The sequence below is a fragment of the Labrus mixtus genome, chromosome 13, assembly GCF_963584025.1.
Source record: "Labrus mixtus chromosome 13, fLabMix1.1, whole genome shotgun sequence".
Lineage (NCBI taxonomy): Eukaryota > Metazoa > Chordata > Actinopteri > Labriformes > Labridae > Labrus > Labrus mixtus.
The window spans coordinates 2,030,232-2,058,170 of NC_083624.1; the positions used below are offsets into that span (position 1 = coordinate 2,030,232).

Genomic DNA, 27,939 nt, shown 5'->3' on the forward strand with positions numbered 1-27,939 from the left:
CTGCAGCCTCCGTACATGAGTCAGTGGTCTCTAACCACTAGGACACTGGAACCCCAGTTGGACATTTTTTAAGTTGCTGAAAAGAGTCACAATCAAAACATACACTGTTAATGACGTCGCGTATTAATCCTGTTCATTTTAATGTTCATCATTTTAACAGACACACCTCTAATGTGAAATGTTAGCTGCTAACCGCCTGTCGTCACATTGGATCTTCATATATCTACATATCGATTACAGACACACGAGAGATACAGAAGAGAAAGAAAATGTATAAATAACTTTTATTTGAAAATATTTCAAACCAACCAACCCCTTTGGTCACCAAAAAGTGGAAATGAAACAAGATGTTTTACAGAAATTAATACACACATTTGTATTTTGCATTAAATTCAAATTAAATCAACAGTGATATATATATGTCTCCCCATATGTTTAATAAATACAGTATGCTGCATCTTACTTTCTTTAAGGAACTCAGTAAAGCAAATTTAAAGTATAGCTTTGATACATTTTATCAGAAAAACAAAAAAAAGGATTCTTCCTTCATGTAAACACTTACTACAGTTAAAATGTTTTTTATGAAGTTTGTTCTTTACCCTAAAAATGTTTTTTGTTTTTTTTAAATGACGTTTTTTTGTATGTAGTGAAACAATCTGATCCTGTAAACATTATTGAGGAGTGCTTGGTTTTTTTTCTTCAAAGACATTCACAGAGAGTTTAAGGTTTAAACTTATCGGCGAACTCCTTCAGTGCTGTCAGAAGTTTCTGCTCGTCCTGCGGCGTCGACCTGGAGTAGGCCAGAGGGAGGTGAGTGGCCACCGCTTTACGATCTGGAAGACGAGTTGCAGAAACACATCAGCCAAGGTCATGTTTTCATTTGACAAGAAATGGTTAAACAAAGAAATACATTTTACTAACATCTAGAACACATCTTTTGCACAACATTTAAATAGAATTGAATATATGAAATGTCTTGGGTTATCAAAAACGTAAAAACAGGATAACGTTGATAATATGACCGACATAGTAATGTATTTAGATTAATATTGCTGTTCTGCTCAAATGGAATATGTATATAGATACATATCACTGTTCTGACCCTGGAAGAAGAGTCCGCTCGGCTGCTTGATGGCGGCGGGAGACATGGCGAGCCACACGGCCGTGTCCGCCCCCATGGCCTCCGTCCTCAGTTTGGACTGCATCTTAGCGTGAAAAGAAGGCATGGACGTCTGGACAGCTGCAGAGAAGAAACACTGTTTATGTCATTCTTTTTGTTTTGTTTTCCTCGTCACCAACACGTCTCATCCAGCAGGAAAGTTCACATATTTAAGAGTAAAAGCTGCTTTTGTCTAGAAGTGCTCAACGCTCCCAGGGCCGGGATAGATAAATCCTTTTTCCTTTCTTACCCTATAGGGTTTTTTTCTATTGAATGTAGTTAGGTACTTCGCTAATTGTTTAAGATTTCTATTTTTTTCTGACTTACTTTGAAAACTGTCAATTAGTAAAAATGAGTATTTTGTGTATTTCAGACAAAGACCCCTGAGGGTGGGGTCGGAGTTAAGAGAAGGAGGTGTATGTTGTTATCTTATGTTGTTGATAGTCATACCTGTATGCCTGTATGGATTTATCTGATGATGTACACCTACACTACAACTCTTGTCACAAATAAACACAAAGTTGAGAACACAAAAAATAGAACTTGTGAAAATACAGAGAGAGATACTCAAGATACAAACTCACTAATACATCTCAAACATTCCATATAAAACCTATAAAAGATCTTAAGTCTATATGAATGACTCTTCTGCACAGTGTGCAGCATCCGAGTCTTTATTTTACAGTCATCGTTCCTGCTGTTTACCTGGTGTGTCTGCCCACCCGGGGTGCATGGAGGAGAAGTGGATCTTTTTGTGCTCAGAAGCCCACCTCTCCGTCAGAATCACCTGCTGTCTCTGTCCAACGGAAAACAACAACGTGAATAAAAATAAATACTAAATACTAGCTGCTGCAGTTTCACTCATCACTCTGGAGTGAAGCTGCTGTGAGTCAGTCTACTTTCAGGCTGTCAAACTGTTAAATACATTCATACTTTTTGATACCCAAACAATATGATAGTGGTTATTTTAATAATCGGAAAAGGACCAGAGTTAAAAAAGCAACAACTACAAAAGGTTACTTTTAGTTATAAAAGAGAGGTCCAGTCACATCCACAGGTCGGTAAATACTGACGTTTGTCAAGTCCTTTTAGTGTCTCATAAAGATGCAAACATTACATTTATATCTCAGACAGACAGCGAGCAGAGGGGGTGACACTGTCTAAATTGCATAAATACATTGGCAACATTTCAGTACCCAAAAGTTGTCAATGTGTTTGTGCAATTTAGAAAGTGAGCAGAAATTTGTCTGCACTTTTGGCATTTCAAAACAAGACATTTTCTTATATTGAAGTGCTTTTAGTGCGATTTTACTTTTTTTTGCCGTGGTATCAGAACAGGTAATGATATCGTTTGATTTTTTTTTGATGGTGTCATATCAAAGTTTCAAATTCGGGGATTGTGACAACCCTAGCGTCCTTTACTTTGTTCTGAGCGTAGGCCGTGGTGCCGTCGAACGTCCCCTTCTCAAACTGCAGGTCGTCCACGTTCATCTTCTGTGTGAGCATGCCGCCTGATGAAACGGTGACCTGGGAGGAGAAACCAGCCAAGACTAAACTTTAGATAAAAAAACTCAAACACACATACTGTGAGTATAAATGTCTGATTATAAAACATCTGATAGATTTTTTTATTGTCACTCGTGTTGGACATGATGACTCATGTTTTCTTTGGTCAAAATTGAACACACCACTCTCGCGTCTTCCACCTTCTCCAGAGCAGGTATCAACACCGTGGTCAGGATGTACGTACCTGAAAATAAAGGTAAGAAATGATTATCTGTATTAACTTCAACAGCTAACCATTCAATTCATTAGATCTCTTTTACTCCAACGTAAAGCTGCAACAACTGGATAATTAACCGACTAGTCGATCAAAGAAAATAAAAAGCTGACTTTTTTTTTTACAATTCTTTATCATTCAGGCAAAAGTGTTTTAAAGATTTAAGAGGAATATCCATTTATCTGGACAATAATCATGAGCTGACTATGTAGACGTGGTGACAATCAATTTCTAAACTTTTTCTTATCAGATCAGTGGTTCTCAACAGGTGGGTCGGGACACAGAAGTGGGTCATGAATGTGTGCTGGGGAGAAAAAAAAGATGATGTCAAACAGGGGGCTTAAAGAGACAGCAGCTGAAATTAAAAGTTTCAGGCAGAGGCTGAAATGAGGATTTCTTACTGACGCCAGTTTCAGATAAATAAGGGTTAGGGTTAGGGTTTTTTCATCTCGCAACACGACTCAATAGATGTCCCAGACTGACATAACTAATGGTTAAAGTGAGTAGAATAGATCTCCTTTAAATCAATCTGATTGGTTGAAAAATATCAGAAATTTGGGATGCGATTTTTCATGGAGGGCTTGGGGATTATCTAAGACTTTACTTGGGTCAGTGTTTTTTCATCACCTTTATGATGTAAACATGCAGCATGTTTCATAAAATAAATGTGTTACTGTCCAGTGCAGAGCATCGAACATCAATGAGTCTGTTTGTGACTGAGGTACGTGTCAGCAGCAAAGAGTTTCCAGAGCTGTCAAAGATTCATTTTATTTTTTTCGGTACAAATCACATTTTAGTCGATCCTCTTTCTCAAAGCTTTTGTGTCAACGTTTAAAGTTTCGTCTAAACACACTGTTGTCGTGGAATCACTACCTTAACTTTCACTTCAACTTGTATTTTATAAATATCTTACCGAGTGTATTTGTGGCAAAGTTCTTCTCCAGGCCCTCCTCAGTCAACTCTCTCTGGTTCACCATACAGCCTGCATTGTTTATCTGGAGAACATGACAGGTGAATAAACAACAAGTGTGTGCATTACATATAAACAAACACAAACACAAACATATCGTCCCACCTACCAGCACATGCAGGGTGTTACTTTCTGTGAAGTTCAGAGCAAACGCCCACACCTGTCTCGCACTCGACATATCGACCACGTGGACGTGAACATCCTGGGGGGGAAAAACACAGCAAACATGAAATACAGTCAATATTTGGAAAGAAGAGCTTTTAATCACTTGTGGGACTTTTTTTTTAAAAGAATTTAAAAACATTTCTGTGTTGGTGATAGATGAATAAAAAAAGTCAGATTATTATGTAATTCATTCATCTTGACCAGTTGCTTTTGTTACACAACAAATCTAAGACAGAGGGATGTTGTTCATCTCCTATAGGAAGAGGGACTTTCCTGATGTTAACAGGTAATGTATCCCTCCTTCAGTACAGACAGACATACAACATGTCTCACCTGGTTTTTACTCTTTTCTACTATTTCTTCTTTTGCTGCATCTGCTCGGCCTTTGTTTCGACACACCATGTGAACCGTTCCTCCTGCAGAATAAAAAACATTTGAAACATATCAGTGGACCATGCAGCAGAGACTTCCATCACCTCACAGATAAAACCTTATGTGCAGTACTCCGTGCAATATCTACACAGTTCAACAATGCTCATGTATACTTGTAAATATTGTTCATATATTCAACTTCCTGTGCTTGTATATAGCTTAATTTGTCTTCAGATACCCTACTTATTCTATCTATCCTACCTAGTTATGAAAAAGACTGAAATAAATATTGATGCCTTTTTCCATCCACCCATTATCTACACCTCTTTTCCTGTTCGGGGTCGCAGGAGGGCTGGAGCCGATCCCAGCTGTCATTGGGCGAGAGGCGGGGTAACACCCTGGACTGTTCACCTGTCAATCACAGTGCTGACATGTAGAGGCAAACAACCAGCCATACTATCTATGACCCAAAAAGCACAGAGGACTATCAGCGACTCGATTGGCGTATTCTCTGTAACTTGTTAGGCCTTAAGTGTTTCCACAGAGAGTGTCACAAGTGTCAGATGACTTTGCGCTGAAGAAACTGTCTTTTTCCAATTTCCACAGCAAAGAGTCACCTTGAGATGTGATACATTTAGCTGTTTAAAAAAAGCAGGATGAGATTTTTGTCACAAAACACAACCAAACATGTACGGGACAAGATGAGCAAAGACACTGGATAAACGGGGGGGGGGGGGGGGGGGGGGGGGGCTGCAAAATCGACAGAATTCCTCACAGATGATCTGAGACCTGCAGCAGCTAGGAGTCGATGACTTTAAGTTGTCTCACAAAAGGTTTCTATCCAGGACATTAAAAAAAAAAAGGATTTATACAGAGACCAAGAGAGGTACTAGTTCTTACACTGAGAGCTTGTCTGGTGCCACACCTTGTAGCTCTTACAAAAAGTAGAAGAACTTCTCTTCTTCTAGCTAAAGAAATAAGAAGGCCTAACTTTAAAACCCTCACCTCTGTTGGCGATTTCCTGCGCTGTGGCTTTCCCTATCCCGCTGTTTGCTCCTGTGATCATGAAGGACCTGCCGCTCAGGTTCACGTCCAGGTCAGCTGGAGCAAAATGCTTCGCTGCAGCTTCATAGCCACTCCTGTTAATATGAAGGGTAGGAGAGTAAATACACGTAGAGGACGTTTTATGATACTTGACTTGATCCCGTTCTTTGACAAAACAAAACCATGTATGCATCATATAAAGAGAATCTTGGTTTGGAAATAGACACAATTTAAACGTTTTACTCCATCACTCATGGATGAGCTTCGATGCCAGACAGACTTTAAACTTTCAGACTTACATTATAATTGTTAGAGTAACAATTTCTCAAACCACGAGTATCTGTTGAGTTTAAACCTGTGCTGAAACAACTCTGTAAAGCTGAGTATAGTATCGATGCTTGATTTATCTTGCAATGAAACAACTTTTCTCTTTTAGAAGTATATTTCATGCATCATAGAGGAGTACCTCTTACGTGATCCCATGTGACTGAAGGCTCAATGTAGTCACTGTTTCATTACATGAGACCATGTCACCCACAAATGTCAATTTTCACAGAAGTCATCTCTTCCTTTAAATCATCATGAAAATAGTTTAGAAAAGGTTCAATAATAATAATAATACTAACTCTGTGATGCAACAGTTATTCAATTAAGCATTCTTGTGTCTTTTCACAAAGAGTTCATTTTATTCCATTAACTTAAAATATGAACTTCTTCCAGCTTTTTTTATTATAGCTGATTGTTGATCAGATTGAGCCAAAAGCACATTGATGTAGGTTGAACAAGTTATTTTACATCCCAGAATCAGAATTAGTTTTTATAGTCAAGTATATTTACACATACAAGGAATGTGATTTGGTGTTTTGGTTCAAAACAATAAGCAAATAAAAAAGATGCACCGATAGTGAAAATCAGGGCAGTTTCGATGTTTGTTACATTACTTCTTTTGGTGTAAGACTCCCACGATGCCGTCATTGTCTCTCATGTTTGACAACAGGGGACATATTCCCCATATATTCCCCATATTACTAAACTCTTCTCTGAATCAGGAGTTAGGTGTACCAGATGCCAGCAAGTGATTTGACACAACAAATTGCCTGGGTTCTTATGATGGTTTTTATAAAGGTCGGGTTATATATGTCTGTTGGGTATCGTGCAATATGGGTTCATTTCTGTTGGATTGTATTTAATTATTTTTAGTATTTTGCATTTGTTATGTTCTTGCTGTTGTTTCTGTTCTTCTGTGTTTGGTTTAGTTTGTCAAAGCACTTTGTAAACCTGTGTTTTTAAAAGGTGCTATATAAATAAAGTTATTATTATTGTTGTTATTATTATTATTAATAATAATAATAATAATAATAATAATAATAATAATAATAATAATAATAATAATAAATAAACATCGGCTACTGACATCAATTCATACCACATTATTTTGCAGATTTATAGAATAGTAAAAACTAGGCTATAAAAACAGCTGTGCTCAGGGAATTTAAACAGAATACGATCAAAATGTAAAAATATATTATAGAAAATAAAGAACACAAATTTTTACAAAAGGTGCAACAGAGGAGCTTCACAGACATTTGTGCAGGTATGGTCAATGATTTACATTGAAAATAAATTACACATTTTCACTGTTTCCGGTCTGTCACACTGTCTTTAAATCTCTTCTCTCTACACAGCTTTTCAAGATTTTATAGACTACTTACAACATACGGCAGCACACAGTATTGTGTAACACATGATAGTTAACCAGTAACAGTCTATAGGTAGCTCAAGGACAATACTTCATAAACAGGATTAGTGTGTTTTTCAAAATAAATGAAGTGCTGAGTGTATGAACGACACTTACTTTGTATACTCCTGGAGTCCCTTCATGAACCAAACGGCATTCCTGTAGATCGACATGTTTTACACACATGTGCCCTCTCGGTTTGTCTGCAAAGAGCCTAATGTTACAGCTATAGAGTGAGCACAGTCCAATGTTATGGTTTCATAAGAATGACTAGTTACGTTATGTAGTAATGATGCGTTCAGGTGCTCTTCAAATGATCGGATTTCCTAAATGAGAAGTAATTTACATGACTTCTGTTCTGGAGCTTTAAAAAGTATTATGGATACCACAAATTAAAGATGTTTAATCTTGTTGCTCATAATTGCATTAGATCGGTCTATGTGGACAGCTACAAATGGATAAAGTCTCATACTATGTAACAAAATACAAATGATCAACAAAATGTGCAGTTTGTAAATGTATGTAAGTTTGTAACCATCAAGACAAGATTTTTAATCTTTGTTCGACGTGTTTCGATGTAATATTAACTCAAATCTTGACAACTTGGCAAATTCTTGGCAAAAAAAGTATTTACTACTGAATTTACCAGTGGGATTCTCGTAATTCCAATTATTCTGACATCACGTAAATACACGTTGTGTATGATGGGCGGGGAGTCACGTGATTGACCACCGGAAGTAATCTGTAAATAAGTGTCTAGCGCCCATTGTGGACATCGTTGGTACTTTCCTACTGTAAACACGGGTGAATTTGCAGATACGCTAGCGATAGTTTTCCTTAAATGTGTGAATCTAAACTAAAAATACGGAAATTAAAGAGCGAAATTAGCAGTGATAGTGTTCAGATTAAAAAAAAGAAATAACAACACATAGTAATTATTTATCCTTTTGTTTCAGCTCGATGTCATCAGTTGTCAGGATGGCCGAGTGGTCTAAGGCGCCAGACTCAAGGTAAATCCTTCCTGTGAAGAATGGGGTTTCTGGTCTCCGAATGGAGGCGTGGGTTCGAATCCCACTTCTGACAATATCTTTTTTTTTTCTTCAACATTTCATGACACGCTGATTACTGTAAAGAGGCGCCTTGAAATTATACGAGAAAAAAGCAATAAAACAAAACAAAACAACATATAACCTAGATATAGAAAAAGTCAAATTAATTTGTTTAATCAAGCATACAGGCTGTCTTTTAATGGACACACTTCAAGATAAGGAAGTCCAGGTCCAAACTATATGTAGGTTATATACATTTTATTATTCTGTGGTCCAGACACATTGAGAACATATCGGTTTAGTCTACAGCAGTGGTGTCCAAACTTTTTTTATTGCGGGCCAAAATTGTCGTGTTAGAATCGCTCACGGGCCACAGGTTTTGTTTTTTAAAATATAGTTGAAAAAAATAACAAGGCTTTGTAGATCAGAATCAAAAGGCTCGCTAAAGAAACCCTTTAATGAAAGGAAATCAAATATTTTGATTTCTTTGTTCTACTTTATTAGTTTTTTTCTTCTCAGAATCAAGCCTGTAACGTGGTTCATGTTTTTTGGAAAAGCTTTCTGCATTTAGCTCAGGTCATTAAATGGTTAAACAACAGTCCGCTTGTTTGCAAAAACTTTGCACAAGTTTTTTTTCATAGTTTCCAAAAAAATGTGGAAAATATTTTTAAAAAAACCAACAACATACATGTTACTGAACATTTTCTATTTTAGGAATATTGTTCAGCACTTGTTAACATGAAAAAGAAAAACAAGATAATGTGCCAATCTTAATCAAGGCCTCGGGCCAAAATCTTCTGATTCTTCATTTGAAGTCACGGGCCGCAAAAAAATCCCCTCAAGGGCCGGAAATGGCCCTCGGGCCGCACTTTGGACACCCCTGGTCTACAGCATAATATATTTGGTCTTCAGGCCACTTGATTTCAAATAATTGAGGGATCAACAGCGCCATCTGCTGACTGAAGGAAAATAAAAATGTTAAGGCTATAGATTTCTGACAGAGATGCCTTCTGGTTCACTGTAAATAGTCTAACTACTGCACAACTGCTACGGTTAATTAGGCTTCATGAAGTTACCTGCACAGGTGCGTTTTCACCTGTAAGAGTCAAGTGAGTGTGCTGTTGATGGATCTTATGAATTTGAAAAGGTAGCCTACTCTTCAATTTATCAGTTTGTATTATTATTTAACTCAGATAATACATTTAAAATAGAATGCTGCGACATTACCCATATATAAATAGACTCTTTACAACAGTAAACTTCGCTTACGGCCATACCACCCTGAACACGCCCGATCTCGTCCGATCTCGGAAGCTAAGCAGGGTCGGGCCTGGTTAGTACTTGGATGGGAGACCGCCTGGGAATACCAGGTGCTGTAAGCTTTTAATACCTGCTTCAGCCAGCAGGGGGCGCTGTAACCTCCTGCTGTGTACTGTAGTTCTCTTTTATTTGTCTATCGTTGCTAACACCTCACAAGAATAAACGTAGGACAACACAACATTTTATCAGGGAGCCTCTTACACATCTATAGCATAAATATGGACTGATTGTAATGATTAATTGTCAGTAAGTTTCCCCTTGTTATTCCTAATGGAGGACATACATAGATGAGAAACGAGAGAATGTGAGTGGATCTAATATTAATGCATCTCAGGGTAATGATTTCTACATTGGTCTTTCAAGATTAACTCAAAACAAGTAAGCGGTGATAAAAAACATTAAACCGAGTTGTCACTCATATCTTCATCATTCACTTATAATTAGCCCACTTCCTCTAATAAGCCTATTCTTGTGTGCCTTTTTGCAACATTTAAACTTGAAATTATTTCTAGAATTCATATTGTGAAAGTGTTTATGGCAAACATTGATGATAAAGACTTTGACTTTCACTAATGGCCCATTTTTTTAAAAATAACACGACCATCATTTGATTCTGATCAAATATTGATTGATAAGTAAGAGTCACTTAACTGCAGCTTGTGAAGTTTGGCTAACCCGAACACTTGATTTGGTGTATTTCTATTATTGATTGAAAAAAATAAAAAAACATATTTAATGATGGTAAATAAACCAAGTTGAATCAAATGTACCATATGGCAACAAGAGTGTTGTGGGGAAGTAAAAATTAAAGATAAAGATAAACTTTATTGATCCCCCATGGGGGAAATTTTTGCACTACAGCAGCTCAAGAAAACAGGAGACAGGAATACAATTATTAAAAATAAAAATAACAATCAAACATATGTACAACAGTTAAATAAAGGCAGAAAAAATACAATAATAGAATTTGTTTAGCCATAAACAAATAATCAAGTTGAGTCAAGATTCAAGATTCGAGTGAGAAATTTCTCGCAGCCATAAAAAAGACAACAATCAACATAATTCACATCAACCATGTGCAAGTAGCCTATTTAAAAAAATGTAAATACAGTAGGCCTACCTTATAGTTAAAGAACAACAACTGACATGTGAATATAGCAAAAAGAGAGAGCTTAATATGTAGGCTCTTGATATTTGTCTGAAAATGATTCATGCCATTCATTGCCACACCAAAAAAGTACAGACAAATATTGTATTTTTTCCACAGGCCTGTGTTTACCTGGGTCTTTTCTCCACTAGTGAGGCAACAGCGCCCCCTACTGGCTGAATGAGGTATTAAAAGCTTACAGCACCTGGTATTCCCAGGCGGTCTCCCATCCAAGTACTAACCAGGCCCGACCCTGCTTAGCTTCCGAGATCGGACGAGATCGGGCGTGTTCAGGGTGGTATGGCCGTAAGCGATTGAACAAATTGTTGAAGGGTTATTTATACATGCTTATGTTTGAAGTAACGCCTCGCCAAAATTAGAACATGTGACTATGACCAAGCTGATTTCATTAATTTTCTACTCCAACTTGTGGGCCTACGGATAGACTTAAATATAATCTTACTAGATTCAACAATACATTGACGCTGGGAGTTAACTAAAGACTTGCAGCTTGTTTCACGACTTGCGGGTATACTTAACGTTCAAACGTCTGATAAATATCAAACCACACTCAACAAACCGATTCCGGGACGATTCACCTCCCTCTTTCAAAACTTCCCGTCATTTGAATACACTGACTCTCCACCGGTAAACATTTGTGAGAAGCAGTCAAAGAGGCCACCAGCCCTCATTGAAGCACAGTTGTCAGGATGGCCGAGCGGTCTAAGGCGCCAGACTCAAGGTTTCATACCTTCCTGAATACGGGACTTCTGGTCTCCGAATGGAGGCGTGGGTTCGAATCCCACTTCTGACAATACTTTTACATGACACACATCTGACCGATTCTTTACTGTAAAGAGCTTAACAAATGTTTGGAGGTTTGTTTTCTTGGCACAATGAGTCACAGAATAGGCAAGTATCTTTAATAATAATAATAATAATAATAATAGTACTACATTTAATTTGTAACGCACTTTACATTTTTGCAAAAAAACCTCAAAGTGCTACAGGAAAAAAATAGAATAGAAATAAAAACAAATTTCATCAACTAAGCAACTAACGAAACTAAAAGTACAAGCAGAAGGCTTTGTTAAAAAGGTGGGTTTTTACTGATATCAGAGAAGTACATTTTCCACAAACTTATTACAACCTATGTATTATTATGAATCACGTCTTAAAGACTTTTTGTAAAAGGCTGTAAAAAGTCTACTAGTTCTCAAACTGTAAATTACTGTATGTGTAAAATAACAGCGTGACAAAATAGAATATTTGAGTTTATAGGTAATATTATATTGTAGAATTAAATTGATTGCCTACTTTTGCAAACATTGTCAATCATAAATAGACCTAATGTAAGAACAAAATAAAAACAAGCCTATGTGAAAAGCATCTATTTAATGGTTTAATCATTTAATAATTTAAATGTATGTAGTCCTAAATGTGGGTAGGCTATTAGTTTTAAATGTTTAAATGATCCGTTATATAGCCTACTGCATACAAGAGAACAAGATGAGTTTAAATTAACAAAAGACAAATAGAAAGTTTTTTTTTTGAACTATTAAGCTCGCAGTTTTTCTGTATTATATGGTTAATAGTTGTTGAGATTACCTATAAAAAGTCTGAGAGCCAGAACAGACGCATCTACACTGTTAATAATAAACCCATTTGAAGTTTTGAATTCATTGTGCATCACAGAACTTTTAATATGAAGACAAAGGCTAAGGCATTAAAAAAGACATGTCGACTGAGCGATGTGGAGACCTGCAGCCAGGTGAAGTTTTACCATCTATAAGTAGAGCAGTACATACAGACACCTTCGCTTACGGCCATACCACCCTGAACACGCCCGATCTCGTCCGATCTCGGAAGCTAAGCAGGGTCGGGCCTGGTTAGTACTTGGATGGGAGACCGCCTGGGAATACCAGGTGCTGTAAGCTTTTGTATCTCATTCAGCCAGTAGGGGGCGCTGTTGCCTCACTAGTGGAGAAAGGACTGAGAGAGACAGGCCAGTGGAAAATGAAACATGATTTTATTTGGCAGCCTGTCCTCTTTTTTTTTGTTCTTGTTGCAATTTTCATCAATGTTTTCAGTGAGTATTAATACATATTACACTCTCTGGAGGCTGTTTTCAAATGCCAGTTTTACATTCAAAAAGTACATATAGCCTACTTAAGTAAGGACTACTGCATTAACATATTTTAATTACTTGTACTTAACTTGATTCTTTTTGTTTTAGGTTACTCTTTACTTCCCCACAACACTCTGGTAGCCATATTGTACATTTGATTCAGCTGGAAATATTCACCATCATTATAAATGTTTTCACATCAATAATAAACATTTACACCAAATCAGGAATTATTATAAATGATTACTATTAAGATTGAATGAAAAAAAACCCGCAAACAAGTGATGCTTACTTATCAATCAATATTTTTTCAGAATTAATTGACGTTTTTTCAGAAATTGACCATTTCACATAATGACTTTTACTGTGGATTTATTAAGGTTTTCAATACTGCAAACTGTTCAGAGGCACCTTTCCAGCACTAAAGTGAACAGCAGAAATAAGTTTAAATGTTGCATTAAGGCACACAAGATTTAGGATTATTATAGTAGCCTAATCATTAGTGATTGATTAAGATATAAGGGACAACTGGAAATGATGTTTTTATCAGCACTTACTTGTTTTGAGGTAATCTTGAATGACAAATGAATAAATCAGCCATTGCAATGTTTCATGTAGAAATCATAACCCTGTGGGGCATACATATTTGATCCCCTCACATTCTCCATTATAACTAAAAATCCTCCATTAGGAATCACAAAGGAAAACTTACTAATTATATGACAATTCATAATTATTACAGTCAGTCCCTATATATGCTATAGATGCTCCCCGATCAAAATTCAGTGTAAGCTACTTTATTGGAAAGTAGAAGCAACGATAGACAAATAAAAGAGAACTACAGTCCATAGCAGGAGGACACAAAAGCTTACAGCACCTGGTATTCCCAGGCTGTCTCCCATCCAAGTACTAACCAGGCCCGACCCTGCTCAGCTTCCGAGATCGGACGAGATCGGGCGTGTTCAGGGTGGTATGGCCGTAAGCGAAGTTTACTGTTGTACAGAGTCTATTTATATATGGATAATGTCGCAGCATTCTATTTTAAATGTATTATCTGAGTTAAATAATAATACAAACTGATAAATTGAAGAGTAGGCTACCTTTTCAAATTCATTCATTCATTCAAGTAATTAAATTGATTGCCTTCTTTTGCAAACATTGTCAATCATAAATAGATCTAATGTAAGAACAAAATAAAAACAAGCCTATGTGAAAAGCATCTATTTAATGGTTTAATAATTTAATAATTTAAATGTATGTAGTCCTAAATGTGGGTAGGCTATTAGTTTTAAATGTTTAAATGATCCGTTATATAGCCTACTGCATACAAGAGAACAAGATGAGTTTAAATTAACAAAAGACAAATAGAAAGTTTTTTTTTTGAACTATTAAGCTCGCAGTTTTTCTGTATTATATGGTTAATAGTTGTTGAGATTACCTATAAAAAGTCTGAGAGCCAGAACAGACGCATCTACACTGTTAATAATAAACCCATTTGAAGTTTTGAATTCATTGTGCATCACAGAACTTTTAATATGAAGACAAAGGCTAAGGCATTAAAAAAGACATGTCGACTGAGCGATGTGGAGACCTGCAGCCAGGTGAAGTTTTACCATCTATAAGTAGAGCAGTACATACAGACACCTTCGCTTACGGCCATACCACCCTGAACACGCCCGATCTCGTCCGATCTCGGAAGCTAAGCAGGGTCGGGCCTGGTTAGTACTTGGATGGGAGACCGCCTGGGAATACCAGGTGCTGTAAGCTTTTGTATCTCATTCAGCCAGTAGGGGGCGCTGTTGCCTCACTAGTGGAGAAAGGACTGAGAGAGACAGGCCAGTGGAAAATGAAACATGATTTTATTTGGCAGCCTGTCCTCTTTTTTTTTGTTCTTGTTGCAATTTTCATCAATGTTTTCAGTGAGTATTAATACATATTACACTCTCTGGAGGCTGTTTTCAAATGTCAGTTTTACATTCAAAAAGTACATATAGCCTACTTAAGTAAGGACTACTGCATTAACATATTTTAATTACTTGTACTCAACTTGATTCTTTTTGTTTTAGGTTACTCTTTACTTCCCCACAACACTCTGGTAGCCATATTGTACATTTGATTCAGCTGGAAATATTCACCATCATTATAAATGTTTTCACATCAATAATAAACATTTACACCAAATCAGGAATTATTATAAATGATTACTATTAAGATTGAATGAAAAAAAACCCGCAAACAAGTGATGCTTACTTATCAATCAATATTTTTTCAGAATTAATTGACGTTTTTTCAGAAATTGACCATTTCACATAATGACTTTTACTGTGGATTTATTAAGGTTTTCAATACTGCAAACTGTTCAGAGGCACCTTTCCAGCACTAAAGTGAACAGCAGAAATAAGTTTAAATGTTGCATTAAGGCACACAAGATTTAGGATTATTATAGTAGCCTAATCATTAGTGATTGATTAAGATATAAGGGACAACTGGAAATGATGTTTTTATCAGCACTTACTTGTTTTGAGGTAATCTTGAATGACAAATGAATAAATCAGCCATTGCAATGTTTCATGTAGAAATCATAACCCTGTGGGGCATACATATTTGATCCCCTCACATTCTCCATTATAACTAAAAATCCTCCATTAGGAATCACAAAGGAAAACTTACTAATTATATGACAATTCATAATTATTACAGTCAGTCCCTATATATGCTATAGATGCTCCCCGATCAAAATTCAGTGTAAGCTACTTTATTGGAAAGTAGAAGCAACGATAGACAAATAAAAGAGAACTACAGTCCATAGCAGGAGGACACAAAAGCTTACAGCACCTGGTATTCCCAGGCGGTCTCCCATCCAAGTACTAACCAGGCCCGACCCTGCTTAGCTTCCGAGATCGGACGAGATCGGGCGTGTTCAGGGTGGTATGGCCGTAAGCGAAGTTTACTGTTGTACAGAGTCTATTTATATATGGATAATGTCGCAGCATTCTATTTTAAATGTATTATCTGAGTTAAATAATAATACAAACTGATAAATTGAAGAGTAGGCTACCTTTTCAAATTCATTCATTCATTCAAGTAATTAAATTGATTGCCTTCTTTTGCAAACATTGTCAATCATAAATAGATCTAATGTAAGAACAAAATAAAAACAAGCCTATGTGAAAAGCATCTATTTAATGGTTTAATAATTTAATAATTTAAATGTATGTAGTCCTAAATGTGGGTAGGCTATTAGTTTTAAATGTTTAAATGATCCGTTATATAGCCTACTGCATACAAGAGAACAAGATGAGTTTAAATTAACAAAAGACAAATAGAAAGTTTTTTTTTTGAACTATTAAGCTCGCAGTTTTTCTGTATTATATGGTTAATAGTTGTTGAGATTACCTATAAAAAGTCTGAGAGCCAGAACAGACGCATCTACACTGTTAATAATAAACCCATTTGAAGTTTTGAATTCATTGTGCATCACAGAACTTTTAATATGAAGACAAAGGCTAAGGCATTAAAAAAGACATGTCGACTGAGCGATGTGGAGACCTGCAGCCAGGTGAAGTTTTACCATCTATAAGTAGAGCAGTACATACAGACACCTTCGCTTACGGCCATACCACCCTGAACACGCCCGATCTCGTCCGATCTCGGAAGCTAAGCAGGGTCGGGCCTGGTTAGTACTTGGATGGGAGACCGCCTGGGAATACCAGGTGCTGTAAGCTTTTGTATCTCATTCAGCCAGTAGGGGGCGCTGTTGCCTCACTAGTGGAGAAAGGACTGAGAGAGACAGGCCAGTGGAAAATGAAACATGATTTTATTTGGCAGCCTGTCCTCTTTTTTTTTGTTCTTGTTGCAATTTTCATCAATGTTTTCAGTGAGTATTAATACATATTACACTCTCTGGAGGCTGTTTTCAAATGCCAGTTTTACATTCAAAAAGTACATATAGCCTACTTAAGTAAGGACTACTGCATTAACATATTTTAATTACTTGTACTTAACTTGATTCTTTTTGTTTTAGGTTACTCTTTACTTCCCCACAACACTCTGGTAGCCATATTGTACATTTGATTCAGCTGGAAATATTCACCATCATTATAAATGTTTTCACATCAATAATAAACATTTACACCAAATCAGGAATTATTATAAATGATTACTATTAAGATTGAATGAAAAAAAACCCGCAAACAAGTGATGCTTACTTATCAATCAATATTTTTTCAGAATTAATTGACGTTTTTTCAGAAATTGACCATTTCACATAATGACTTTTACTGTGGATTTATTAAGGTTTTCAATACTGCAAACTGTTCAGAGGCACCTTTCCAGCACTAAAGTGAACAGCAGAAATAAGTTTAAATGTTGCATTAAGGCACACAAGATTTAGGATTATTATAGTAGCCTAATCATTAGTGATTGATTAAGATATAAGGGACAACTGGAAATGATGTTTTTATCAGCACTTACTTGTTTTGAGGTAATCTTGAATGACAAATGAATAAATCAGCCATTGCAATGTTTCATGTAGAAATCATAACCCTGTGGGGCATACATATTTGATCCCCTCACATTCTCCATTATAACTAAAAATCCTCCATTAGGAATCACAAAGGAAAACTTACTAATTATATGACAATTCATAATTATTACAGTCAGTCCCTATATATGCTATAGATGCTCCCCGATCAAAATTCAGTGTAAGCTACTTTATTGGAAAGTAGAAGCAACGATAGACAAATAAAAGAGAACTACAGTCCATAGCAGGAGGACACAAAAGCTTACAGCACCTGGTATTCCCAGGCTGTCTCCCATCCAAGTACTAACCAGGCCCGACCCTGCTCAGCTTCCGAGATCGGACGAGATCGGGCGTGTTCAGGGTGGTATGGCCGTAAGCGAAGTTTACTGTTGTACAGAGTCTATTTATATATGGATAATGTCGCAGCATTCTATTTTAAATGTATTATCTGAGTTAAATAATAATACAAACTGATAAATTGAAGAGTAGGCTACCTTTTCAAATTCATTCATTCATTCAAGTAATTAAATTGATTGCCTTCTTTTGCAAACATTGTCAATCATAAATAGATCTAATGTAAGAACAAAATAAAAACAAGCCTATGTGAAAAGCATCTATTTAATGGTTTAATAATTTAATAATTTAAATGTATGTAGTCCTAAATGTGGGTAGGCTATTAGTTTTAAATGTTTAAATGATCCGTTATATAGCCTACTGCATACAAGAGAACAAGATGAGTTTAAATTAACAAAAGACAAATAGAAAGTTTTTTTTTTGAACTATTAAGCTCGCAGTTTTTCTGTATTATATGGTTAATAGTTGTTGAGATTACCTATAAAAAGTCTGAGAGCCAGAACAGACGCATCTACACTGTTAATAATAAACCCATTTGAAGTTTTGAATTCATTGTGCATCACAGAACTTTTAATATGAAGACAAAGGCTAAGGCATTAAAAAAGACATGTCGACTGAGCGATGTGGAGACCTGCAGCCAGGTGAAGTTTTACCATCTATAAGTAGAGCAGTACATACAGACACCTTCGCTTACGGCCATACCACCCTGAACACGCCCGATCTCGTCCGATCTCGGAAGCTAAGCAGGGTCGGGCCTGGTTAGTACTTGGATGGGAGACCGCCTGGGAATACCAGGTGCTGTAAGCTTTTGTATCTCATTCAGCCAGTAGGGGGCGCTGTTGCCTCACTAGTGGAGAAAGGACTGAGAGAGACAGGCCAGTGGAAAATGAAACATGATTTTATTTGGCAGCCTGTCCTCTTTTTTTTTGTTCTTGTTGCAATTTTCATCAATGTTTTCAGTGAGTATTAATACATATTACACTCTCTGGAGGCTGTTTTCAAATGTCAGTTTTACATTCAAAAAGTACATATAGCCTACTTAAGTAAGGACTACTGCATTAACATATTTTAATTACTTGTACTCAACTTGATTCTTTTTGTTTTAGGTTACTCTTTACTTCCCCACAACACTCTGGTAGCCATATTGTACATTTGATTCAGCTGGAAATATTCACCATCATTATAAATGTTTTCACATCAATAATAAACATTTACACCAAATCAGGAATTATTATAAATGATTACTATTAAGATTGAATGAAAAAAAACCCGCAAACAAGTGATGCTTACTTATCAATCAATATTTTTTCAGAATTAATTGACGTTTTTTCAGAAATTGACCATTTCACATAATGACTTTTACTGTGGATTTATTAAGGTTTTCAATACTGCAAACTGTTCAGAGGCACCTTTCCAGCACTAAAGTGAACAGCAGAAATAAGTTTAAATGTTGCATTAAGGCACACAAGATTTAGGATTATTATAGTAGCCTAATCATTAGTGATTGATTAAGATATAAGGGACAACTGGAAATGATGTTTTTATCAGCACTTACTTGTTTTGAGGTAATCTTGAATGACAAATGAATAAATCAGCCATTGCAATGTTTCATGTAGAAATCATAACCCTGTGGGGCATACATATTTGATCCCCTCACATTCTCCATTATAACTAAAAATCCTCCATTAGGAATCACAAAGGAAAACTTACTAATTATATGACAATTCATAATTATTACAGTCAGTCCCTATATATGCTATAGATGCTCCCCGATCAAAATTCAGTGTAAGCTACTTTATTGGAAAGTAGAAGCAACGATAGACAAATAAAAGAGAACTACAGTCCATAGCAGGAGGACACAAAAGCTTACAGCACCTGGTATTCCCAGGCGGTCTCCCATCCAAGTACTAACCAGGCCCGACCCTGCTTAGCTTCCGAGATCGGACGAGATCGGGCGTGTTCAGGGTGGTATGGCCGTAAGCGAAGTTTACTGTTGTACAGAGTCTATTTATATATGGATAATGTCGCAGCATTCTATTTTAAATGTATTATCTGAGTTAAATAATAATACAAACTGATAAATTGAAGAGTAGGCTACCTTTTCAAATTCATTCATTCATTCAAGTAATTAAATTGATTGCCTTCTTTTGCAAACATTGTCAATCATAAATAGATCTAATGTAAGAACAAAATAAAAACAAGCCTATGTGAAAAGCATCTATTTAATGGTTTAATAATTTAATAATTTAAATGTATGTAGTCCTAAATGTGGGTAGGCTATTAGTTTTAAATGTTTAAATGATCCGTTATATAGCCTACTGCATACAAGAGAACAAGATGAGTTTAAATTAACAAAAGACAAATAGAAAGTTTTTTTTTTGAACTATTAAGCTCGCAGTTTTTCTGTATTATATGGTTAATAGTTGTTGAGATTACCTATAAAAAGTCTGAGAGCCAGAACAGACGCATCTACACTGTTAATAATAAACCCATTTGAAGTTTTGAATTCATTGTGCATCACAGAACTTTTAATATGAAGACAAAGGCTAAGGCATTAAAAAAGACATGTCGACTGAGCGATGTGGAGACCTGCAGCCAGGTGAAGTTTTACCATCTATAAGTAGAGCAGTACATACAGACACCTTCGCTTACGGCCATACCACCCTGAACACGCCCGATCTCGTCCGATCTCGGAAGCTAAGCATGGTCGGGCCTGGTTAGTACTTGGATGGGAGACCGCCTGGGAATACCAGGTGCTGTAAGCTTTTGTATCTCATTCAGCCAGTAGGGGGCGCTGTTGCCTCACTAGTGGAGAAAGGACTGAGAGAGACAGGCCAGTGGAAAATGAAACATGATTTTATTTGGCAGCCTGTCCTCTTTTTTTTTGTTCTTGTTGCAATTTTCATCAATGTTTTCAGTGAGTATTAATACATATTACACTCTCTGGAGGCTGTTTTCAAATGCCAGTTTTACATTCAAAAAGTACATATAGCCTACTTAAGTAAGGACTACTGCATTAACATATTTTAATTACTTGTACTTAACTTGATTCTTTTTGTTTTAGGTTACTCTTTACTTCCCCACAACACTCTGGTAGCCATATTGTACATTTGATTCAGCTGGAAATATTCACCATCATTATAAATGTTTTCACATCAATAATAAACATTTACACCAAATCAGGAATTATTATAAATGATTACTATTAAGATTGAATGAAAAAAAACCCGCAAACAAGTGATGCTTACTTATCAATCAATATTTTTTCAGAATTAATTGACGTTTTTTCAGAAATTGACCATTTCACATAATGACTTTTACTGTGGATTTATTAAGGTTTTCAATACTGCAAACTGTTCAGAGGCACCTTTCCAGCACTAAAGTGAACAGCAGAAATAAGTTTAAATGTTGCATTAAGGCACACAAGATTTAGGATTATTATAGTAGCCTAATCATTAGTGATTGATTAAGATATAAGGGACAACTGGAAATGATGTTTTTATCAGCACTTACTTGTTTTGAGGTAATCTTGAATGACAAATGAATAAATCAGCCATTGCAATGTTTCATGTAGAAATCATAACCCTGTGGGGCATACATATTTGATCCCCTCACATTCTCCATTATAACTAAAAATCCTCCATTAGGAATCACAAAGGAAAACTTACTAATTATATGACAATTCATAATTATTACAGTCAGTCCCTATATATGCTATAGATGCTCCCCGATCAAAATTCAGTGTAAGCTACTTTATTGGAAAGTAGAAGCAACGATAGACAAATAAAAGAGAACTACAGTCCATAGCAGGAGGACACAAAAGCTTACAGCACCTGGTATTCCCAGGCTGTCTCCCATCCAAGTACTAACCAGGCCCGACCCTGCTCAGCTTCCGAGATCGGACGAGATCGGGCGTGTTCAGGGTGGTATGGCCGTAAGCGAAGTTTACTGTTGTACAGAGTCTATTTATATATGGATAATGTCGCAGCATTCTATTTTAAATGTATTATCTGAGTTAAATAATAATACAAACTGATAAATTGAAGAGTAGGCTACCTTTTCAAATTCATTCATTCATTCAAGTAATTAAATTGATTGCCTTCTTTTGCAAACATTGTCAATCATAAATAGATCTAATGTAAGAACAAAATAAAAACAAGCCTATGTGAAAAGCATCTATTTAATGGTTTAATAATTTAATAATTTAAATGTATGTAGTCCTAAATGTGGGTAGGCTATTAGTTTTAAATGTTTAAATGATCCGTTATATAGCCTACTGCATACAAGAGAACAAGATGAGTTTAAATTAACAAAAGACAAATAGAAAGTTTTTTTTTTGAACTATTAAGCTCGCAGTTTTTCTGTATTATATGGTTAATAGTTGTTGAGATTACCTATAAAAAGTCTGAGAGCCAGAACAGACGCATCTACACTGTTAATAATAAACCCATTTGAAGTTTTGAATTCATTGTGCATCACAGAACTTTTAATATGAAGACAAAGGCTAAGGCATTAAAAAAGACATGTCGACTGAGCGATGTGGAGACCTGCAGCCAGGTGAAGTTTTACCATCTATAAGTAGAGCAGTACATACAGACACCTTCGCTTACGGCCATACCACCCTGAACACGCCCGATCTCGTCCGATCTCGGAAGCTAAGCAGGGTCGGGCCTGGTTAGTACTTGGATGGGAGACCGCCTGGGAATACCAGGTGCTGTAAGCTTTTGTATCTCATTCAGCCAGTAGGGGGCGCTGTTGCCTCACTAGTGGAGAAAGGACTGAGAGAGACAGGCCAGTGGAAAATGAAACATGATTTTATTTGGCAGCCTGTCCTCTTTTTTTTTGTTCTTGTTGCAATTTTCATCAATGTTTTCAGTGAGTATTAATACATATTACACTCTCTGGAGGCTGTTTTCAAATGTCAGTTTTACATTCAAAAAGTACATATAGCCTACTTAAGTAAGGACTACTGCATTAACATATTTTAATTACTTGTACTCAACTTGATTCTTTTTGTTTTAGGTTACTCTTTACTTCCCCACAACACTCTGGTAGCCATATTGTACATTTGATTCAGCTGGAAATATTCACCATCATTATAAATGTTTTCACATCAATAATAAACATTTACACCAAATCAGGAATTATTATAAATGATTACTATTAAGATTGAATGAAAAAAAACCCGCAAACAAGTGATGCTTACTTATCAATCAATATTTTTTCAGAATTAATTGACGTTTTTTCAGAAATTGACCATTTCACATAATGACTTTTACTGTGGATTTATTAAGGTTTTCAATACTGCAAACTGTTCAGAGGCACCTTTCCAGCACTAAAGTGAACAGCAGAAATAAGTTTAAATGTTGCATTAAGGCACACAAGATTTAGGATTATTATAGTAGCCTAATCATTAGTGATTGATTAAGATATAAGGGACAACTGGAAATGATGTTTTTATCAGCACTTACTTGTTTTGAGGTAATCTTGAATGACAAATGAATAAATCAGCCATTGCAATGTTTCATGTAGAAATCATAACCCTGTGGGGCATACATATTTGATCCCCTCACATTCTCCATTATAACTAAAAATCCTCCATTAGGAATCACAAAGGAAAACTTACTAATTATATGACAATTCATAATTATTACAGTCAGTCCCTATATATGCTATAGATGCTCCCCGATCAAAATTCAGTGTAAGCTACTTTATTGGAAAGTAGAAGCAACGATAGACAAATAAAAGAGAACTACAGTCCATAGCAGGAGGACACAAAAGCTTACAGCACCTGGTATTCCCAGGCGGTCTCCCATCCAAGTACTAACCAGGCCCGACCCTGCTTAGCTTCCGAGATCGGACGAGATCGGGCGTGTTCAGGGTGGTATGGCCGTAAGCGAAGTTTACTGTTGTACAGAGTCTATTTATATATGGATAATGTCGCAGCATTCTATTTTAAATGTATTATCTGAGTTAAATAATAATACAAACTGATAAATTGAAGAGTAGGCTACCTTTTCAAATTCATTCATTCATTCAAGTAATTAAATTGATTGCCTTCTTTTGCAAACATTGTCAATCATAAATAGATCTAATGTAAGAACAAAATAAAAACAAGCCTATGTGAAAAGCATCTATTTAATGGTTTAATAATTTAATAATTTAAATGTATGTAGTCCTAAATGTGGGTAGGCTATTAGTTTTAAATGTTTAAATGATCCGTTATATAGCCTACTGCATACAAGAGAACAAGATGAGTTTAAATTAACAAAAGACAAATAGAAAGTTTTTTTTTTGAACTATTAAGCTCGCAGTTTTTCTGTATTATATGGTTAATAGTTGTTGAGATTACCTATAAAAAGTCTGAGAGCCAGAACAGACGCATCTACACTGTTAATAATAAACCCATTTGAAGTTTTGAATTCATTGTGCATCACAGAACTTTTAATATGAAGACAAAGGCTAAGGCATTAAAAAAGACATGTCGACTGAGCGATGTGGAGACCTGCAGCCAGGTGAAGTTTTACCATCTATAAGTAGAGCAGTACATACAGACACCTTCGCTTACGGCCATACCACCCTGAACACGCCCGATCTCGTCCGATCTCGGAAGCTAAGCAGGGTCGGGCCTGGTTAGTACTTGGATGGGAGACCGCCTGGGAATACCAGGTGCTGTAAGCTTTTGTATCTCATTCAGCCAGTAGGGGGCGCTGTTGCCTCACTAGTGGAGAAAGGACTGAGAGAGACAGGCCAGTGGAAAATGAAACATGATTTTATTTGGCAGCCTGTCCTCTTTTTTTTTGTTCTTGTTGCAATTTTCATCAATGTTTTCAGTGAGTATTAATACATATTACACTCTCTGGAGGCTGTTTTCAAATGCCAGTTTTACATTCAAAAAGTACATATAGCCTACTTAAGTAAGGACTACTGCATTAACATATTTTAATTACTTGTACTTAACTTGATTCTTTTTGTTTTAGGTTACTCTTTACTTCCCCACAACACTCTGGTAGCCATATTGTACATTTGATTCAGCTGGAAATATTCACCATCATTATAAATGTTTTCACATCAATAATAAACATTTACACCAAATCAGGAATTATTATAAATGATTACTATTAAGATTGAATGAAAAAAAACCCGCAAACAAGTGATGCTTACTTATCAATCAATATTTTTTCAGAATTAATTGACGTTTTTTCAGAAATTGACCATTTCACATAATGACTTTTACTGTGGATTTATTAAGGTTTTCAATACTGCAAACTGTTCAGAGGCACCTTTCCAGCACTAAAGTGAACAGCAGAAATAAGTTTAAATGTTGCATTAAGGCACACAAGATTTAGGATTATTATAGTAGCCTAATCATTAGTGATTGATTAAGATATAAGGGACAACTGGAAATGATGTTTTTATCAGCACTTACTTGTTTTGAGGTAATCTTGAATGACAAATGAATAAATCAGCCATTGCAATGTTTCATGTAGAAATCATAACCCTGTGGGGCATACATATTTGATCCCCTCACATTCTCCATTATAACTAAAAATCCTCCATTAGGAATCACAAAGGAAAACTTACTAATTATATGACAATTCATAATTATTACAGTCAGTCCCTATATATGCTATAGATGCTCCCCGATCAAAATTCAGTGTAAGCTACTTTATTGTAAAGTAGAAGCAACGATAGACAAATAAAAGAGAACTACAGTCCATAGCAGGAGGACACAAAAGCTTACAGCACCTGGTATTCCCAGGCGGTCTCCCATCCAAGTACTAACCAGGCCCGACCCTGCTTAGCTTCCGAGATCGGACGAGATCGGGCGTGTTCAGGGTGGTATGGCCGTAAGCGAAGTTTACTGTTGTACAGAGTCTATTTATATATGGATAATGTCGCAGCATTCTATTTTAAATGTATTATCTGAGTTAAATAATAATACAAACTGATAAATTGAAGAGTAGGCTACCTTTTCAAATTCATTCATTCATTCAAGTAATTAAATTGATTGCCTTCTTTTGCAAACATTGTCAATCATAAATAGATCTAATGTAAGAACAAAATAAAAACAAGCCTATGTGAAAAGCATCTATTTAATGGTTTAATAATTTAATAATTTAAATGTATGTAGTCCTAAATGTGGGTAGGCTATTAGTTTTAAATGTTTAAATGATCCGTTATATAGCCTACTGCATACAAGAGAACAAGATGAGTTTAAATTAACAAAAGACAAATAGAAAGTTTTTTTTTTGAACTATTAAGCTCGCAGTTTTTCTGTATTATATGGTTAATAGTTGTTGAGATTACCTATAAAAAGTCTGAGAGCCAGAACAGACGCATCTACACTGTTAATAATAAACCCATTTGAAGTTTTGAATTCATTGTGCATCACAGAACTTTTAATATGAAGACAAAGGCTAAGGCATTAAAAAAGACATGTCGACTGAGCGATGTGGAGACCTGCAGCCAGGTGAAGTTTTACCATCTATAAGTAGAGCAGTACATACAGACACCTTCGCTTACGGCCATACCACCCTGAACACGCCCGATCTCGTCCGATCTCGGAAGCTAAGCAGGGTCGGGCCTGGTTAGTACTTGGATGGGAGACCGCCTGGGAATACCAGGTGCTGTAAGCTTTTGTATCTCATTCAGCCAGTAGGGGGCGCTGTTGCCTCACTAGTGGAGAAAGGACTGAGAGAGACAGGCCAGTGGAAAATGAAACATGATTTTATTTGGCAGCCTGTCCTCTTTTTTTTTGTTCTTGTTGCAATTTTCATCAATGTTTTCAGTGAGTATTAATACATATTACACTCTCTGGAGGCTGTTTTCAAATGTCAGTTTTACATTCAAAAAGTACATATAGCCTACTTAAGTAAGGACTACTGCATTAACATATTTTAATTACTTGTACTCAACTTGATTCTTTTTGTTTTAGGTTACTCTTTACTTCCCCACAACACTCTGGTAGCCATATTGTACATTTGATTCAGCTGGAAATATTCACCATCATTATAAATGTTTTCACATCAATAATAAACATTTACACCAAATCAGGAATTATTATAAATGATTACTATTAAGATTGAATGAAAAAAAACCCGCAAACAAGTGATGCTTACTTATCAATCAATATTTTTTCAGAATTAATTGACGTTTTTTCAGAAATTGACCATTTCACATAATGACTTTTACTGTGGATTTATTAAGGTTTTCAATACTGCAAACTGTTCAGAGGCACCTTTCCAGCACTAAAGTGAACAGCAGAAATAAGTTTAAATGTTGCATTAAGGCACACAAGATTTAGGATTATTATAGTAGCCTAATCATTAGTGATTGATTAAGATATAAGGGACAACTGGAAATGATGTTTTTATCCCCACTTACTTGTTTTGAGGTAATCTTGAATGACAAATGAATAAATCAGCCATTGCAATGTTTCATGTAGAAATCATAACCCTGTGGGGCATACATATTTGATCCCCTCACATTCTCCATTATAACTAAAAATCCTCCATTAGGAATCACAAAGGAAAACTTACTAATTATATGACAATTCATAATTATTACAATCAGTCCCTGTATATGCTATAGATGCTCCCCGATCAAAATTCAGTGTAAGCTACTTTATTGGAAAGTAGAAGCAACGATAGACAAATAAAAGAGAACTACAGTCCATAGCAGGAGGACACAAAAGCTTACAGCACCTGGTATTCCCAGGCGGTCTCCCATCCAAGTACTAACCAGGCCCGACCCTGCTTAGCTTCCGAGATCGGACGAGATCGGGCGTGTTCAGGGTGGTATGGCCGTAAGCGAAGTTTACTGTTGTACAGAGTCTATTTATATATGGATAATGTCGCAGCATTCTATTTTAAATGTATTATCTGAGTTAAATAATAATACAAACTGATAAATTGAAGAGTAGGCTACCTTTTCAAATTCATTCATTCATTCAAGTAATTAAATTGATTGCCTTCTTTTGCAAACATTGTCAATCATAAATAGATCTAATGTAAGAACAAAATAAAAACAAGCCTATGTGAAAAGCATCTATTTAATGGTTTAATAATTTAATAATTTAAATGTATGTAGTCCTAAATGTGGGTAGGCTATTAGTTTTAAATGTTTAAATGATCCGTTATATAGCCTACTGCATACAAGAGAACAAGATGAGTTTAAATTAACAAAAGA

The 27,939-nt window shown here is 35.9% G+C and overlaps 1 protein-coding gene and 20 non-coding genes across 21 annotated transcripts; 11 read left to right on the forward strand and 10 right to left on the reverse strand.

The window, feature by feature from the left end:
* Nucleotides 1–111: 111 nt before the first annotated feature.
* dhrs12 (dehydrogenase/reductase (SDR family) member 12) lies at nucleotides 112–7,509 on the reverse strand. The gene is made up of 11 exons (XM_061053129.1): nucleotides 7,346–7,509; nucleotides 5,452–5,585; nucleotides 4,408–4,490; nucleotides 4,019–4,111; nucleotides 3,853–3,934; nucleotides 2,848–2,909; nucleotides 2,582–2,686; nucleotides 1,865–1,955; nucleotides 1,103–1,240; nucleotides 632–833; nucleotides 112–593 (listed from the first exon to the last, which is right to left on the reverse strand). The coding sequence occupies exons 1-10, from the start codon at nucleotides 7,399–7,401 to the stop codon at nucleotides 721–723; spliced, it is 957 nt and encodes a 318-aa protein (XP_060909112.1). The 5' UTR covers nucleotides 7,402–7,509; the 3' UTR covers nucleotides 112–593; nucleotides 632–720.
* Nucleotides 7,510–8,200: 691 nt separating this feature from the next.
* On the forward strand, nucleotides 8,201–8,311 carry trnal-caa (transfer RNA leucine (anticodon CAA)). Its single transcript has 2 exons — nucleotides 8,201–8,238; nucleotides 8,266–8,311. It is a non-coding gene; the product is annotated as a tRNA-Leu (tRNA).
* A 1,229-nt stretch (nucleotides 8,312–9,540) lies between these two features.
* LOC132987570 (5S ribosomal RNA) lies at nucleotides 9,541–9,659 on the forward strand. Its single transcript, XR_009675629.1, has one exon. It is a non-coding gene; the product is annotated as a 5S ribosomal RNA (ribosomal RNA).
* Nucleotides 9,660–10,937: 1,278 nt separating this feature from the next.
* On the reverse strand, nucleotides 10,938–11,056 carry LOC132987658 (5S ribosomal RNA). Its single transcript, XR_009675714.1, has one exon. It is a non-coding gene; the product is annotated as a 5S ribosomal RNA (ribosomal RNA).
* Nucleotides 11,057–11,448: 392 nt separating this feature from the next.
* On the forward strand, nucleotides 11,449–11,558 carry trnal-caa (transfer RNA leucine (anticodon CAA)). The gene is made up of 2 exons: nucleotides 11,449–11,486; nucleotides 11,513–11,558. It is a non-coding gene; the product is annotated as a tRNA-Leu (tRNA).
* A 1,004-nt stretch (nucleotides 11,559–12,562) lies between these two features.
* Nucleotides 12,563–12,681, forward strand: LOC132987670 (5S ribosomal RNA). The gene has a single exon (XR_009675725.1). It is a non-coding gene; the product is annotated as a 5S ribosomal RNA (ribosomal RNA).
* A 1,056-nt stretch (nucleotides 12,682–13,737) lies between these two features.
* On the reverse strand, nucleotides 13,738–13,856 carry LOC132987641 (5S ribosomal RNA). Its single transcript, XR_009675698.1, has one exon. It is a non-coding gene; the product is annotated as a 5S ribosomal RNA (ribosomal RNA).
* A 664-nt stretch (nucleotides 13,857–14,520) lies between these two features.
* LOC132987682 (5S ribosomal RNA) lies at nucleotides 14,521–14,639 on the forward strand. Its single transcript, XR_009675736.1, has one exon. It is a non-coding gene; the product is annotated as a 5S ribosomal RNA (ribosomal RNA).
* A 1,056-nt stretch (nucleotides 14,640–15,695) lies between these two features.
* LOC132987693 (5S ribosomal RNA) lies at nucleotides 15,696–15,814 on the reverse strand. The gene has a single exon (XR_009675747.1). It is a non-coding gene; the product is annotated as a 5S ribosomal RNA (ribosomal RNA).
* Nucleotides 15,815–16,478: 664 nt separating this feature from the next.
* On the forward strand, nucleotides 16,479–16,597 carry LOC132987576 (5S ribosomal RNA). Its single transcript, XR_009675635.1, has one exon. It is a non-coding gene; the product is annotated as a 5S ribosomal RNA (ribosomal RNA).
* Nucleotides 16,598–17,653: 1,056 nt separating this feature from the next.
* On the reverse strand, nucleotides 17,654–17,772 carry LOC132987642 (5S ribosomal RNA). Its single transcript, XR_009675699.1, has one exon. It is a non-coding gene; the product is annotated as a 5S ribosomal RNA (ribosomal RNA).
* Nucleotides 17,773–18,436: 664 nt separating this feature from the next.
* LOC132987587 (5S ribosomal RNA) lies at nucleotides 18,437–18,555 on the forward strand. The gene has a single exon (XR_009675646.1). It is a non-coding gene; the product is annotated as a 5S ribosomal RNA (ribosomal RNA).
* Nucleotides 18,556–19,611: 1,056 nt separating this feature from the next.
* Nucleotides 19,612–19,730, reverse strand: LOC132987598 (5S ribosomal RNA). The gene has a single exon (XR_009675657.1). It is a non-coding gene; the product is annotated as a 5S ribosomal RNA (ribosomal RNA).
* A 664-nt stretch (nucleotides 19,731–20,394) lies between these two features.
* Nucleotides 20,395–20,513, forward strand: LOC132987625 (5S ribosomal RNA). The gene has a single exon (XR_009675683.1). It is a non-coding gene; the product is annotated as a 5S ribosomal RNA (ribosomal RNA).
* A 1,056-nt stretch (nucleotides 20,514–21,569) lies between these two features.
* On the reverse strand, nucleotides 21,570–21,688 carry LOC132987643 (5S ribosomal RNA). Its single transcript, XR_009675700.1, has one exon. It is a non-coding gene; the product is annotated as a 5S ribosomal RNA (ribosomal RNA).
* Nucleotides 21,689–22,352: 664 nt separating this feature from the next.
* LOC132987609 (5S ribosomal RNA) lies at nucleotides 22,353–22,471 on the forward strand. The gene has a single exon (XR_009675668.1). It is a non-coding gene; the product is annotated as a 5S ribosomal RNA (ribosomal RNA).
* Nucleotides 22,472–23,527: 1,056 nt separating this feature from the next.
* On the reverse strand, nucleotides 23,528–23,646 carry LOC132987621 (5S ribosomal RNA). Its single transcript, XR_009675679.1, has one exon. It is a non-coding gene; the product is annotated as a 5S ribosomal RNA (ribosomal RNA).
* Nucleotides 23,647–24,310: 664 nt separating this feature from the next.
* LOC132987633 (5S ribosomal RNA) lies at nucleotides 24,311–24,429 on the forward strand. Its single transcript, XR_009675690.1, has one exon. It is a non-coding gene; the product is annotated as a 5S ribosomal RNA (ribosomal RNA).
* A 1,056-nt stretch (nucleotides 24,430–25,485) lies between these two features.
* On the reverse strand, nucleotides 25,486–25,604 carry LOC132987644 (5S ribosomal RNA). Its single transcript, XR_009675701.1, has one exon. It is a non-coding gene; the product is annotated as a 5S ribosomal RNA (ribosomal RNA).
* Nucleotides 25,605–26,268: 664 nt separating this feature from the next.
* LOC132987653 (5S ribosomal RNA) lies at nucleotides 26,269–26,387 on the forward strand. The gene has a single exon (XR_009675709.1). It is a non-coding gene; the product is annotated as a 5S ribosomal RNA (ribosomal RNA).
* A 1,056-nt stretch (nucleotides 26,388–27,443) lies between these two features.
* On the reverse strand, nucleotides 27,444–27,562 carry LOC132987656 (5S ribosomal RNA). Its single transcript, XR_009675712.1, has one exon. It is a non-coding gene; the product is annotated as a 5S ribosomal RNA (ribosomal RNA).
* Nucleotides 27,563–27,939: the final 377 nt, after the last annotated feature.

Coding starts and splice junctions, on each gene's coding strand:
- dhrs12 (XM_061053129.1), bottom strand. CDS start 7,401: ATGTCGATCTACAGGAATGCCGTTTGGTTCATGAAGGGACTCCAGGAG. Junction 4,491..5,451: donor GCAGGAAATCGCCAACAGAG/GTGAGGGTTTTA, acceptor TTTATTCTGCAG/GAGGAACGGTTCACATGGTG. Junction 1,241..1,864: donor CGGGTGGGCAGACACACCAG/GTAAACAGCAGG, acceptor TCTTCTCTGCAG/CTGTCCAGACGTCCATGCCT.